Source organism: Mustela erminea, chromosome 11, assembly GCF_009829155.1.
Source record: "Mustela erminea isolate mMusErm1 chromosome 11, mMusErm1.Pri, whole genome shotgun sequence".
In the NCBI taxonomy this organism is placed as follows: domain Eukaryota; kingdom Metazoa; phylum Chordata; class Mammalia; order Carnivora; family Mustelidae; genus Mustela; species Mustela erminea.
In genome coordinates this window covers 4,990,995-5,006,489 of record NC_045624.1, presented here as the reverse complement: position 1 = coordinate 5,006,489, position 15,495 = coordinate 4,990,995, and the positions used below count along the sequence as shown (strand labels likewise).

Below are 15,495 nucleotides of genomic sequence, written 5' to 3'. Positions count from 1 at the left end.
TTGATTTTTTCTAAAAGATTTATTTATTCATTCACTCCAGGGGGGTGGGAGAGAGTCAGAGGGAAAGACACAATTCCAAGCAGACTCCGAAGTCAGGGTGGCGTCCAATGTAGGACTCAATCCCACGACCCCGAGATCATGACCAGAGCCAAAACCAAGAGTCAGATGTGCTCACCGGACTGCACCACTCAGGCCCCCCATGATTTTTGCGAATGTTTTCTCATAAAATTTTTAGTCTTGTACCTCTTCTATCACTTTGATTTTATTTTCTATTCTGTATGCCAGATTTCTTTTCTAATCAAGAAACATTTCAAACATAATAAACAGTGCTTTCTCCAGTCTAATTATCAAACAGATACTAATGATCTTCCAAATATCCTTAAGTTCTCACTTAAAAAAAAGAATAAAACATTATAAATAGCTAGTAGTAATTAGCTTTTGATATTAACAAAGTGCCCCCCACAGTGAACAACTGTGTAGTTCTCAATTTCAGATGAAAATGAGATCCAGGGGTGCCTTGGTGTCTCAGTCAGTGAAGCATCTGCCTTTGGCTTAGGTCATGATCCCAGGGTTCTGGGATCGAGCCCCGCATCTGGTTCCCTGCTCTGGGAACCTCTGCCTGCTGCTCCCCCTGCTATGCTCTCTTTCTCTGTCAAATAAATAAAAATCTTTAAAAAAAAAAGTTTTATGAAGTGTTTAAAGTACAAAAAAGAGGCATCATCGAATTTAGCCCTGATCAGTATTTTCTTGTTACCTGCTAACATCCAGTAACACTTAGTCATGCTCAGAACATCATTGTGAATATTTGAAGACAAAGTATTTTTCTACTTTTTATATAATCAGCATCAGAATAGGTCACATATGGGGGACCTGGTTGGCTCAGTGGGTTAAGCATCTGCCTTTGGCTCAGGTCATGATTCCAAGGTCCTGGGATCAAGTCCTGCATCAGGCTCCCTGCTCAGTGGGGAAACTATTTCTCCCTCTCCCTCTGCCTGCTGCCCTCCTTGCTTGTGCTCGCTCACTCTCTCTCTCGGTCAAATAAATAAATAAAATTTTTTTTAAAAAGAACAAAACAAAAACAAAGAATTATTTTTTATGAAAGAGACAGTTTGGAGTGCTGACTCGGAAGCCAAACTTCCTGAGTTTAAACCCTGCACACTGTCACTGGTAAGTTTCTTACTCAATGTATGTATGAGTTTCTTTATCTGTAAAGTGGGGATAACCACAGTATCCACATTATAGGGTTGTTGTGAGGCTTAAATGAACAGCCTAAGACATGTTAGCTATTCCTATGTTTGTTAAAAAAAAAAAAAAAGATTCTGCAGTTGCCTAGTACTACTAGCAAACATGCATTAATGTTTTTCGGTTTCATCTAGATCTGGGTGTGTGGAGGCCAACTTTTCATACTCCCCTGCTCGCGAGTGGGACTCATCAATAAGCCGCGCTTTCCCAGTCGACCTGGTTTTATGAAATCCGTGACCTATAACAATCTCAGATTGGTGCACGTTTGGCTGGACCAATACAAGGTGAAGGAAACGTCTCTGATTTGGAAAGACAAGCAAGAGTACAGAATGGGATTGCCCTAAAGACACCTGCTACTACTACCTTTCCAGATAAGAAGTTTTGGGGGTTTTCCCTCTATTTTCCTTAAATTAGCCTTCAGCCACTCATCTGCCTTCCCAGACCCTATTCTCAATTGGTTCATTTGAACCTACTGCCCTGGAGCATTACTTTTTAATTTCTAGGGAAACTCAAGTTTCTCAGAACTAAATCAACCACCACCGGGAGTTAGTTTGGCCCAGCTCTATTTCCCGCGCCAAGCCCTGCCCCTCTGAAGCAGCACTCCCTGCCCTCCTCCCCACAGGCAGCTCCCCAGATTCTCTTCCTCTACTACCAAGTTCTCAAGGGATGCAGCTGCTGTGATCTGGAGACCACGTGAGAAACTCCATTACCTCTTTTCTTTTTTTAAAAAATTTTATTTATTTATTTGACAGACAGAGATCACAAGTAGGCAGAGAGGCAGGCAGAGAGAGGGGGAAGCAAGCTCCCCGCTGAGCAGAGAGCCCGATAAGGGGCTTGATCCTAAGACCCTGAGATCAGGACCTGAGCTGAAGGCAGAGGCTTCAACCCACTGAGCCACCCAGGCGCCCCCCATTACCTCTCTTCAACTGACAAAGATTTCTCTACCAAAGCCATGCTCCTTCATCTGTGCACCTCCCCAAGCCTTCAGCCCCTAGCCAGGACCTAAAAGGGTGCACAGAGAACATGCCGCTCTGGCCCAATTTGAAAGTGGTCCCCGCACGACCTGTGCACAAACCAATATGGCGGTAACCCCCACAAGATCTCACGTCAGATACATGGGGAGAAATCTGTAAGAATCTCTCTATGATAGTCTATGTTCTGGTCTTAATCTAATATTTATTTATTTTTTTAAAGTACAAAAGTAATAATGCTCTTTAGTAATCAGGGCAATGCAGATTAAAGCCTCAGTGAGGTATTTCTACATAGCCATTTAGATTGGCAAAACTGTTTAAAGTCTGATAGGACCAAGTATTGGCAAGCACAGGAATTCTCAGACATCGCGTGTGAGAGCACTCATTATTACAAACTCACTTTGGAAGACAGTTTGGCAAAATCAAGTAAAGATCATGAATATCCCACAATCTAGCAATTCCATCCGACACATTCATCCCAGAAAGGCATGCTTTTGTGCAAGAATGCATGAAGGAGAGTGCTCACGAACAGGATCGTAGGTGTCAGCCGGCACTAGATACAGCCCACGAACAACACTGTAGGTGTCAGCCGGCACTAGATACAGCCCACGAACAACACTGTAGGTGTCAGCCGGCACTAGATACAGCCCACGAACAACACTGTAGGTGTCAGCCGGCACTAAATACAGCCCGCGCGCTCGTCGGGTCAGAATGTACGAATGCGACATATTTAATGGATATGATTCTATTTGGCCATGAAAATTAACCATAGACGCACATACAACAGTACAGCCCATCTTAAGGACATAATGGTGAACTAAAGCAGCCAAAACAATAGAATGTATACTGATTTATTCCAGTTCTATTAAATTAAAAATGGGTAAAATCAAGTCACATAATTTATGTGTGCACAATTAGATAATCAAAGCTAAAAAAAAGAAAAAGCATGAATACATAATCAAGTTAGTATTTAAAACCAAGGGAAAGGCTTTGTTCAGGATGGGAAAGGCTGGGGGCTTCAAGGAGATTGTTTGTGTGGTATTTCTTGACCTAGTCAGTATCACGGGGGTTGATTTTTCAACAGTTCATTAAGTTGCACATTGAATTTTATGTACTTTTTGTATGCTTATTATATATCCTGATTTTTAAAAGAAATTATTTTTTAAACGGTAAAACATACTCATGTTTAAGTCATACAGTACTGAAAGAGTACTAAGTGAAAAGCAAGCTTTCTCAGACCATAGTTCCACCCCTCAGAAGTTAACATTAAATTAGCAAGTGCTAAATCACTAAATTTAGCAATCACTAAAATGAATAGTTTCTTGTTAACACACATTTAAAAACAAATATATATCCTTTTATATAATGAGATTCACACAGTATTTTGTTCTGCAATTTTTCCACCTGTTAGCATGTTTTATTTTATTTTTCTAAAAAATATTTATTTATTTTTAGAGAGAGAGTGCATGGGTGGAGGCAGGGGCGGGGGTGGGGGTGGGGGGTGGGTGGACAGAGGAAGAGGGAGAAGCTGACTCCTGCTGAGCAGAGAGCCTGATGAGTGGCTCAGTCCCCGGACCCTGGGATTATGACCTGAGCTGAAGATAGATCATTAACCGACTGAGCCACCTAGGTAGCTCCTAGCTGCTCCACAGAGCCCCTACCTGTTAGTATATTTTAAAAACATACTTTCAAAGTCTTTTAAAATCTGAACATATAAACATGTCACCATAGCTGGCTGGGATTCTTGGGCTTCTGAGAAGCAGCACCGGATCCCTGGGTCCCGCCCTGGATCCCTCTACAGCCCTCTGCTGTGGTTTGTCACAGCACATACTGTGAACGCGTGTGGGTTGAGGGAATCCAGGTACCACGTGTGACTCTGCCCTCACGCTATGGATGGAATCGGAAGGTCTTCTGATTTTTTGTTGTTGTTGTTCAGGTGACGGAAGGATATACTGCTATGTTAGATATGGCTTGTTTGGTTTAATGGAATGACTGACTCTCTATTTCCATTTAGGAGCAGTTTTTTTTACGACAACCTGGTCTGAAATCTGTTGCCTATGGAAACATCAGCGAGCGCGTTGAACTGAGGAAACGGTTGGGTTGCAAACCATTTCAGTGGTATTTGGATAATGTCTTCCCAGAACTGGAGACATATAAGGACAGCCAAAGAAAAGGAAACAAATCCTTTTCATTAATGAAGGGCTAAAAACCTCTGAGGTCTTCAACACAGCAAAGAACACAGTTCCAAACCTGACGCGAGTTTGGAACAACATGAAATTAAGTGACGTGCAGTAAGAAATACAACCAGAGTGCCTTTCTGTCTTCCTTTAACGATAGTTCTTAATACTTTGTTACACATGCCACTACATGGTCACACAGATGAGACTGTCATACAGTTGTGTGAGGTGAAGTGTATTCTCTTCGGTATTTGCCAGACTCACTTGGTCCTGTTGGACCATCGGGAAGGTTCCACTTTTGGAGACTCTGTAAACCCCATTCACTCCAGGCAGGTGACCTGGCCTGGTGGCCTTCTCAGAAGGACATTCACAGAGAGCCTTGGTTGGTACATACCAACTTCAGCTCAACTGTTTTGAGCTCCTCTCTTGCTGCCAGTGTAGATATTGGAACTGATCCCTTGCTTGGCTGGGTTCCTGAGTTTCCGACGTCCCATCCACTTGCTGTGGTGTCCAGTTCTCTAGGTCAGCCTTCTGGCTTGTGTCTGTCAGTCCTTTTGTCATTAGGAGACAGTCCCTCTTCCCTGCTTACAGTTTTGCCTTGTTCATATTTTTCCCCTGTGATGGCTCTGGCTTACAGCTCTCCTGACCTTTCTTGGAGAGTGCGCTCTGTTGTTAATCTATGTTCTGACTAAGAACTGTTTAGCTGGGACTGGGAAAGAAGTAGCTAAGTTCCCTATCTACCCTGTGTGAACACACTCCCAAACGACTATTTTTATTTATTTATTTTCATTTATTTATTTGACAGTTCACAAGTAGGCAGAGAGACGGGCAGGGAAAGAGGGGAAGCAGGCTCCCTGCTGAGCAGAGAGCCTGATATGAGACTTGATCCCCGGACCCAGAGATCATGACCCAAGCCGAAGGCAGAGGCCCAACCCACTGAGCCACCCAGGCATCCCCCAAATGTCTAAAGTATTTCTTTTGAGTTAGAAGGATGGCTACTGTGTTCACCCTGGTGAAGGTGGCTAGGAAGGGGGCATATATTTAATTCACAGAAACAATGATAAAATGCAGGGGGAAACACATTGAAAGGAATAAAAGAACCGGGGGAGACGAGGTAGGATCACTAAACTTAGCGTATAAACTAGTTTTTATAGCAGGAGACAACTTATCTTTTATGCTCACTCAGTCGACAACTGAGTAGTCATCCAGGGCCAGATATCCTTCTAGGTGCTGGGGCACAGCAGGCGGGGAACAACAAAACATCCCTCCCTTCATGGAGCTCGTGTTCTTTGAGATAATCCATATAATGTAAAGAAAAAAGAACCAGTTACTATGATCCTTTATACATATGTATTTAGCAACTTACTCTCTAGAATCTGTTGTTAGAATGACATGGGGAAGACCTGAGCTTATATATTACGGTGGTCAGGGAACATGACTGAGCCTTTAAAAAGTCAATCTGGCAACACAAAATAAGCACCATGTTATGATTTTATTCTTGGCCCATATTTATACCTTACCTGCTTCTAGGAAGTAATAAAAAATGTTTATAATAAACACATGGATCTATTAAAATTAGGGTAAAATACAAAATAGAAATCTATAGCAGAAGGAAAAAATTCTAGTATAAATAAATCATTTTGAAATAACTTTTTTTTCAGTTTTGAAATTTGAGCATAGTTTTTTTTTTCCTTTGGTAAGCATAAAGGGGAGGATATGGCAAATAATCAGCTTTGCCAAAAGAAAAAGACAAATGTTCTTAGAGCCATGAGCCTAATATTAGATATTACTTGTTTGTTTTTTTTTTCTCCTTAGAGACAGGGCACACCTGCAGGCATGGGGAGAAAGGGGTGGGAGGACAGGGACAGGAAGAGAGGGAGAGAATCTCAAGCAGACTCTCCGCATAGTGCGGACGGAGCCTGACGCAGGGCTCGATCTAGACCCTGAGATCATGACCTGAGCTGAACCCAAAGGTCAGGTGCTCAACAGACTGAGCCACCCAGGTGCCCCTTAAATTTTAATTTTTTAGTGTGAGTCTTGGTTCCGGTACCAGATAACAGTGTGGGCAAGTCTTAGAGATGATGTAGTATATTCCTTAGACAAGTCTGGAATAGAAATGAGAATAAATATCCAAGTACTGGTGTGATCGAAAGGAAATCTGTATTAGCCTATAGGTGGCAATTTTCTGTTTCATGTGGAAACAAAAACCTGACTTCTATTTTGGACCTAACCCACTCAAAGCTTTCCTTATAACACAGTTTTGGTATGATGGAATGTTCAGACAAACCTTAAAGTAAGCCTGGGAGTTCTCTAAAGAAAGCACACTTCTCGGAATGCAGCCTAAGGCGCGCCAGCCTGAAACAGCTCCCGGTTATGTTTCATAGGCTGTGGCAAGTACTCTGCCCGGATTATCTCAGCCCAACCACACGTAAGATAGGCCCTGTTGTTATTACCATTTCACAGATGAGAAATCCAAAGGTAGGATTTGTTCACAGGCTGGGGTTGCCGATTTTAGCAAACAAAGATACAGGATGCTCTGTCTCTGAAATCCAAATTTTGAATACACCGTATTTTGTTAGAAGTGTATTTCACATATTCCACCAAACATACTTACACCACAAAATTGTTCATTGTTGCTCTGAAATGCAAATTTCCGGCCATCCTGTATTTCATCTGGTAACTATCTGGGGACAAACTAATCCCGCCCATACAGTAGCAGAACCAGCCCAGTGTCAAAGACTGGGTTTAACCACAGCATGAGGCTGCAAACAGCTAAAATTTTAGTGTCATTCTTCCTAACCGCAAAACTGGAGCTAACCCAAACCTCAACTGCTGGGTTTGTACCATTATGCACTAATTTGACGGAATAGCTTAGAAACGTTTAAAGTAGCAGCTAGAAAAAAAATTCCACGCCAGACCCTCAGAATGGCAAACATTTAAGTACCTGACGCTGTCAAGGGTCGGGAGCAGGCGGCGTGAGCAGTGGAAGGTCTCGGGCGCTGACCGCTCGCGAGCACGGGGGTCCAAACTCGGTTTGTGCGCCTCGCCTGCAGATCTCGCTAAAACGCAGATATTGATTACTAGGTAGGTTGGCAAAGGGCTTCTGATTCAGCAGTTTTTTAAGATTTTATTTATTTGACAGAGAGATCACAAGTAGGCAGAGAGGCAGGCAGAGAGAGAGGAGGAAGCAGGCGCCCTGCTGAGCAGAGAGCCCGATGCGGGGCTCGATCCCAGGACCCTGGGATCCTACCTGAGCCGAAGGCAGAGGCTTAACCCACTGAGCCACCCAGGTGCCCCGCCCCAGTAGTTCCAAGCAGCCCCCAGGTGACACCGGCGCCGCCTGCTGCGGCCGCTCCTCCTGGGGACACCTCCTCCTCGGAGAGGGACACCGCAAAGCCTTCACAGTGGAACCCACATTTGTTTGAGCAAAGCTGAAGCTGCACATCTTCTAATACGTACGCGCCCGCTTGTCCTCATCGAGGGGGTTTTACAACGAGAAAAAAACCCAAGCCGCCCGTCACGGACCCTCAGGGCCGCCGCCGAGCCGCGAGCTTCGCGAACGCCGCAGTCTTCGCCAGCGCCGCGCCAGGCGCGGGCGGTGACGTCACCCACGCGCGGGGGCGGGGCCTTCCGTCACGTGGCCCCAGGGGCACGCGCGCTCAGTCTGAGACTGCGGCGCGGGAGCCCGTGACCGCCGCCGCGCCGGTGCAGCGTTTCTTCCCGGGCAACTCCCCCTGCTGTGGCTAATGCGGGTCGGACCCGGGCTGTGGCGGGAGGGAAGATGCCACAGCCCGAGTCCCAGAAGCCCGGAATCCTGCGCTGCCTGCGTCAGGGTGAGTAGCGCGCGGCCTGGCGCGGCGGCGTCTGAGCCCGCGCGGCCTCCGTCGTCCCCTCAGCGCCTCAAGCTAGCGGCTCCGGCGCGCGGCCCCGAGACCCCAAGGCTGAAGGCTGCGCCCGGGGCCTGACGCCCGGCGGCCGGCTGCGGAGTCCGACCGCGAGCACCGCTCCCGGGGACTGGGTGTTGACCGAGGAACCGCCCGCGGGACCCGGCGCGCCCCTGTCGGCGGGGGCCGGGCCGCGCTGGGGTCGCGGAGCCGTGGGCCCGGGGCTCCCGCCGCTGTTTCCCGGAACGAGGGTCGGAGCCCTGCGGCTGGGTCTTCCGGGAGCAGGAGGGGGTGCGGCAGAGACGGTAACAGATGGCAGAGGCGAGAGAGAAGTGAGAGCTGCACCCGCCCCCCCGGCCCCCGGCCCCCGGCCCCACCCCCCAGCCGGGCGGCTCGCGTTTCCCGGGAGGCGCCACCGCTCGCCGTGACACACGGCATTTGGCTGAGGTGCCTCTGGTTTCTCTTTCCTTTCTGTTTGCTTGTTGGAGAAATTGGGCTGTTTGCCTCGTGTCGTTTCCCGACGTTCTTAAACTCCGTGGCGTTTGGATAAATCTGAGAAGACCAAGTCCCCGGCCTCCAGTTCGGAAAGACTTCGTCCTTGGAGGGGTCCCGCGGCGCTTGTTTTCTCCGCCGGGGAGAGCGGGTCCGCGTTCCGCTGCCGCCGTGTGTTAGGGAATCAGTCGTTGGTTGGTGGTGTTCCAGACACACGGCCAAGTTATCGCTGGGCTTTTCACGGTTTTCCCGCGCCCTCTCTTCCCCCAGATCACAGGTTTAGGCCCCCTTTAAAGTCTGTTTGTTTGCCTGCTCTGAGTTCCAAGCTTTCACCCAGAAATTCGGATGCGGAAACCTACTCTGCCCTGAGACAGAGAAGAGGAAACTCCCCACCCCCGTGTGTGTCTGTGGCGCTTCGCACTTCGAGGTGGTGAAAGACCCAGTCTTCCCATCTCCTCTGGGCAGTTTCTGGGCTGTTTCTTCCTTGCAGTCCGGGGTCTACTTAGTGTTTTTAAACATTTATGCAACATGAAATTTATCTTTTTTTAAAAAAATTTACCTTTTTTTAAATTAAAATTCCTTTAAAATTAGCATATAATGTATTGTTTGCCGCAGGGGTACAGGGCTGTGACTCGGCCTTACACGCTTCACAGCAGTCCCCATGGCACATACCCTCCCCAGTGTCCGTAATAACCCGTCTTTAAGTGTACGATTCATTGCATCACAGTCTGTGTCCAAAAACGTTTTGATCGCTCCGTGCAGAAGCTCGAACCGTGAAGCAGTAACTTCCCATTTCCCCTTCTCCCGGACCCTTTTTGCCTCTCGGAATTGGACCGCCGTGAGTACCTCCTGCCAGTGGAGTTGTGCGGTATTTGCCTTTTTGTGTCAGGCTTATTTCATGTATTGTTTTCAGATTCCATACCTGGCGAGCGTCTGTTAGACTTCGTTCCTTTTTGTGGCTGAATTAGAGTTCCATTTTTGGCTGTATCACAGTTTGTTGGTTCATCTCTTGACCGGCTGCTGTGCGTAGTGCTGCTGTGCACATGAGGCTACATGCACCTGTTTTTGATTCTTTGGGGTAAAAACCTGGGAGTGGAATGGCTGGATCATAGGGTAACATCTGTTTGACTTCTTGAGGAACTAATCCTTCCCATTTTTAAAACTGCTTTTTTTTTTTTTTTAAGATTTTACTTATCTATTTGACAGGGAGCTCACAAGTAGGCAGACAGAGAGAGGGAAGCAGGCTCCCCACTGAGCAGAGAGCCTGATGTGGAGCTTGATCCCAGGACCCTGAGATCATAACCTGAGCGGAATGCAGAGGCTTAACCCACTGAGCCACCCACGCGCCCCTAAAACTGCTCTCTTAAGACCTTCATGCCTTCCTATGGCTAAATCTGATGCTCCCACCTCAACTCCTGCTGACTTGACCTCCAAATCTTTGTGACACTTCATGTTGCTGCTGGTCAGTACTCCCTCTTGTGGGTCTCGATTTTGTGATCCTTCTCATGTCCTTTATTAGTACTTCCTGTTCCACGGGATTTTTAACTGTGCATGTCCTCAGAGGTTCAGTGCTTGCTCCTCTTCTGCTATTATTTCAGTGGAACTTAAACTAAAATTTTGGTGTTTTTTTTTTTTTTTAACATTGCTTTGAAGCTTAAGATTCAAATTTCAAGCTAGATTCCCCTCTGTCCCAAACCATTATACACTGCTGGTAGTATTTTTTCCATAAGATATATTTTCTTAAAGACATTAGCTAGGTTTTTTTGCATGCAGAACAAGTTAAGTCTCATCCTCAGGGTCAGAGCCCCAGCCTGTCCTCATAAAAGTAATTACCTTCCACTAGTCTTAACCAGCTGATCTGTTCATTATAGCCATCCTTTCCACTTGCTATTTTGCTTGAAAAACTAAAAACAATTACTTATGTTGCAATTTTCCAAGACTTGAACTTTCTCCTTGAAATATTTCAGTATTTGGCCATTGGAATCTTATTTTCTAAAGCCAGACTTAAATATCAACTTCTAAAAGAAATATTCTTCAGGTTTTTCATGCAGTTTTTTTCATTTGTAACCCCACCTGTCTTACCTTCTATTAGTTAATTGGAAGCAAATCTCAGATTTCATAGGATTAGGTTATTTTAGTTGTATAAAATAAGCTCCTTCCGGGGGCGCCTGGGTGGCTCAGTGGGTTAAAGCCTCTGCCTTTGGCTCAGGTCATGATCCCGGGGTCCTGGGATCGAGCCCCGCATCGGGCTCTCTGCTCAGCAAGGAGCCTGCTTCCCCCCACTCCTGCCTCTCTGCCTACTTGTGATCTCTCAGTCAAATAAATAAAATCTTTAAAAAAAAAAAAAAAAGCTCATTCTGACTACAGTCTTTCTGGTTTGGGTTTTTTTTTTTTTTTTTCAAGATTTTATTTATTCTAGAGAGAGTGTGTGTGTGAATGTGCACAGACACGGGGGCTGGCAGTGCAGAGAGAGAGAGAATGAACATCTCAAGTCACCTCCCCACTGAGCTCAGAGCCATACATAGGGCTCAGTCTCATGACCCTGAGATCATGACCTGAGCTGAAAGCAGTAGTTGGATGCTTAACTGACTGAGCCACCCAGGAGCTTCTCTGGTCTCTTTTATATATATATATATATATATATATATATATATATAAATTTTTTTTTAATTATTTGACAGACAGGATCACAAATAGGCAGAGAGGCAGGCAGAGAGAGAGGAGGAAGCAGGCTCCCCGCCGAGCAGCGAGCCTGATTCGGGGCTTGATCCCAGGACACTGAGATCATGACCTGAACCGAAGGCAGAGGCTTTAACCCACTGAGTCACCCAGGCACCCCATCTTTTTAAAATTCATTTTATTTTAGAATTGTTTTAGAGTCATAGAAAATTGCATTACAGAGTATAACTGAGAGTTCTTTTATATGCCATGCCAAGTTTCTCCTGTTATTAACAACCTACATTAGTATGGCACATTTATTACAATTAATGAGCCAGGACTGATACATTATTACTAACTAACATCAGAATTTATTCAGGTTTCTTTAGTCTCTCCCCTCCCCCCTTCTAAGGACATTAGGTAAAAACTAAAGGTCAGTCCAGGATACACATTGTAGTCATCCTGTCTTCTTAGGCTTCTTGGCTCTGACAGTTTCTCAGACTTGTTTTTGATGACCGTGACAGTTTTGAGAATACTCATGTATTTTGTAAAATGTCTGCCACTTGGGATTTGTGTGATGTTTTCTTATAATTAGATAGCAGTTCCACCCGGGAGTGGGAGGACAGTGCCCAAAATACCACCAGGTGTGGGTACTAGCAGGGGATTCAAGACCTCTATCTTAAATGGTACCAGTGGCACAAATGTTTAAAGACCTCCAGCCTTGCCCAAGTGGTCACCGACATCCTGACCTCTGGACACTGGGCATTACATTGCCCTAATGTCAACCTTCATTGGCTGATAGGTGTACGCAGTTCATACTCATCTCTGGTGATGCAAGGCCAATCGTTAAACTGTTGGGAACATACAACTAAATTTTCTTTAAAACAGTGCTTCATGTGCGCCCCAGCATTTACTCTTCACAGGTGGATACCTCCTGTGCCTCAGAGGAGAGCACCATCCAGTCATTTGCAAGGTGTGCCTCTGGGGAAACCCCTGCCAGACTTTGTTGAAAATTTATGATATCAGTAAATGCTCCCAGTGGTGCAAACAAACCTTATTCAGGGCATCCCAAATCTCTGTGACCCTGTTAGATCCCCTGCCCCTCAATTCCCCTACCTGGGAGAGCCACCCCTCAGGAGTGGCTCCCTCCACCGGTGACAGGGCTGAGGTGACAGTGCCCCAGCCCATGATCGTAGGAGCTATTGAATGCTGCGTGTCCGCCTTCCAGTAGAGCAGACAAGACTCTGACGAGACTGATGATAGGGGCTGGTGATGGCAAGCGCTCCCTGGGACTCGAGTGCTGAATTGGCTCCTTGGGATGATCCCTGTGAATGACATTTTGCAGCGCTAACTGTGGGTACCCCAGGACGCTCTCGCTTACTGCAGTGCTTGCTGCTCAAAGGTGAGGTAGTTCTTGGACTGCTAAGCTGCTCTCCTCCGTTGCACCTTTGAGGTTTGGAAGATTAGGTATATGTCAGGTCTTACAACCTTTTGGGGACCTCTTTAAACACTTAGTTGTTTTCCTTTGCTTTTCACGCATTGGACTGGCCCACGTTGCATCCTGTGGAGACTTAGTGACTTTAATTTTTGTTGGTAGGACCCCTTACCAGCTACGGGAGCTGTCACCACCGCAGCATCCCCTCTACTCTCTGCAGAACCACAGCTGCAGGGTCACTTCCCTGTACCACCCCAAAGGGACCTTTTCCTGTGATCACCACTCAGGGCTCCACAGTCTTGCTGTTCAAGCCTTCCAATAAACTTAATATTTTGATACAGTAGGCAGAAATTGGAGCTCATTTCTCAGACCACTGTAATTGCTGGGCATATTACCAAGCTCAACAAAAGACTGTTTCTGGAGTTAGTGGCCTACCGGCTGACTTATTAACCTTGTCCCATTTACCCAGCAGAAGGCACCTCACTCATCCTTAGAGCTTGCCTGGCCACTCTGTGATGTTCAGCCGCTCCCATGGAGGACACTTTGCAGTGCAGTGTATGGTATCGGCTAGAGCCCCCACATGCTCTTTATAATCCTCCATATCTGCCCAGGTAACACCACCACATACGTGAACATGACCTACCCCTCATCCCAAGGAACATAATCCCCACAGTTTTGGGCCTCCTGGCCTAGCCATCCAGGGGGAACCCCAAGTTATTTCAGCTTCCCTGATCAGGCAGTTGGTGTCCGCTGTGCGTCCATTGCCTTGGAGTGGTCACACATCTGTGTACTTTTCTTTGCCTCACCCCTATCACATGCCGGCTCCCAGGCAGTCCTGTCTGTTCATAGCAGTGTACTTTAATCTCCCTGGGACTACCCTTAAACATCACTGAACAGGACCTCCCATCTGCCTGTCCTTCTCCCCCCTCATGTCAAAAGTGTATGTGGTATTTATCCGCATGATACTAGGAGTAGGTCACTCGGATGGACTAGGCTACTCGCCACTGCACTGGGCGCACAACGACCAATCAGTCTGAACAGGTACAAGTATTCCATAATGTCACTCGGGGGTTTTAACCAAATACCAATTTAACCTTTATCCAAGGGCTTTTATTTTCTTGGCTGGACCCCAGTAACTGGGGAGAATTACGGATAGGATTTTGAACTTTTGTCTGTTGATATTCCTGATTGGTATTCTTCCTTTACTCAGATGTTTTGTGCACTGGGTGATGAAAACCATTTCAGTGGCTTTTAATATCTTCACTGTCCAGAGAGTGCCTGTGATTTTCCCTAAAGATTAATGCCCAGACATCACAGGGCCAATTGTGATGAGGAAAGCGCCTTTTAGGGAAAATTTTGTGTTTCTCAGTTGCTGCCTAGGCATTTTATATTTGTGATGATCCTGTTCATGCGCGGAGTCTGGACATTTCGGTAAGGACGCGAGTTTAGGACGCCGGACAGAAGTTCCTGCTTTGTCTTTCCCAGGGCACCTTTTCAAATAACCACTTCAGGTGAATCTGGGAAAAGTTAATGACTCTGCCCCAGCCCCCTTAAAAATAATAGCTGCTTGCTACCCTGCTCTTTATCTCCTGCTCCCTGGTAACCCAGATGTAGGACTGCCCTTTCCCCAGCTCATTGCACTCCCTGTCCCCCTGCTTCTTCGAGCTTCGAGTGATAAATCTTGTGACTCTGCTTCCTTCATGTGGGTATATTGAAGTTGCACCTTCAGTCCAAAGGCTGCTGGGGGTTTCATGTTCCCAGAGTGGAAGCTGAGGTCTGAGGTGCTGAGGAAGGGACCTGCTGCTCCCCCGCCCCCCAAGCCCCTGTTTGTGTGGTTGGTTGTGCTCCCTCATTCTTCAGTCAGTATACCGGGATCTTGGCATACCACACACAGTCGTTGGCTTGTGGCCCTCTTCCTCCACTTCAAAAGCCAGCAACAGCAGAGTTCCTCCTCTTACAGTGCATCATTCTGATCTCCTGTTTTGTTTCCCTTTTCACATTTAAGGACCCTCAGATTACACTGGGTCTACCCAGATAATCTAGGATAATCTCCTTGTTTTAAGGTCAAGTGATTAGCAGCCAGCCTTAATTCTGGGATGTGGCTGTCTCTGGGGGACCATTAGTCTACCTATACTTAGCATATTCACATCTTGTAAAGAAATTTTTGGTGGTGGCCCTGGAGTTTTCAGTATACATTTTAAACTAATCAGTTTGAATCTGCCTTCATGTAACAGTAATTGCCAGACATATTGTACAGATACCTTATTAATGAAGACCATTACAGTTTTTTCCTCCCATTCCGGTGACATTGTTGTCATTCATTCACCTACCAGTATGCTATGATCACTCAGTATATTGTGACTTAGTTCCTTTGAACAGTTTCTTTTAGATCAGTTAAGAAAAAGAAAAAGAAGTCTCATTTTTTTTCTTCTGATGTACTTTATGTAGATCCAGGTTTCTTACTTTTGTCATTTTCATTCTGCTTGAATTTCTTTTAACTTTTCTTGCAGGGTAAGTCTACTGATGACGAATTCCTCAGTTTATGTTCAAGAAGTTATTTTTTAACTTCTGAAGGATAATGTCAGTGGGTATAGAATTCTAAGGCAGGTGGATTTTTTCTTTCATTCTTGAACTGT

General features: G+C 46.1%; 2 protein-coding genes and 1 long non-coding RNA gene across 11 annotated transcripts in view; 2 read left to right on the top strand and 1 right to left on the bottom strand.

Annotated features, from left to right (window-relative positions):
• GALNTL5 (polypeptide N-acetylgalactosaminyltransferase like 5) overlaps positions 1-5,239 on the top strand; it is a 48,512-nt gene extending 43,273 nt beyond the window's left edge. For 5 of the 7 annotated variants that reach the window (XM_032304570.1, XM_032304566.1, XM_032304569.1 and 2 more), the window contains 2 exons: positions 1,377-1,526; positions 4,228-5,239. In XM_032304570.1, the coding sequence (XP_032160461.1) occupies positions 1,377-1,526; positions 4,228-4,419 (342 nt within the window). In that variant the 3' untranslated portion in view covers positions 4,420-5,239. Of the gene's footprint in view, positions 1-1,376; positions 1,527-1,864; positions 1,936-4,227 lie in introns of all 7 variants that reach the window. The other 2 variants (XM_032304571.1, XM_032304572.1) reach the window with 2 other exon arrangements.
• A 48-nt stretch (positions 5,240-5,287) lies between these two features.
• LOC116568867 lies at positions 5,288-8,043 on the bottom strand. 2 transcript variants are annotated; one of them, XR_004276769.1, is made up of 4 exons: positions 7,850-8,043; positions 7,335-7,449; positions 6,844-6,932; positions 5,288-5,677 (listed from the first exon to the last, which is right to left on the bottom strand). It is a non-coding gene; the product is annotated as an uncharacterized LOC116568867 (long non-coding RNA). The 2 variants fall into 2 exon arrangements; XR_004276770.1 differs by lacking the exon at positions 7,850-8,043 and having other exon boundaries at positions 7,335-7,505.
• Positions 8,019-15,495, top strand: part of GALNT11 (polypeptide N-acetylgalactosaminyltransferase 11) — a 53,402-nt gene continuing 45,925 nt past the window's right edge. For both annotated transcript variants that reach the window (XM_032304564.1, XM_032304565.1), the window contains exon 1: positions 8,019-8,223. The gene's annotated coding sequence lies outside the window, so the exon portion shown is untranslated. The remainder of the gene's footprint in view (positions 8,224-15,495) is intronic.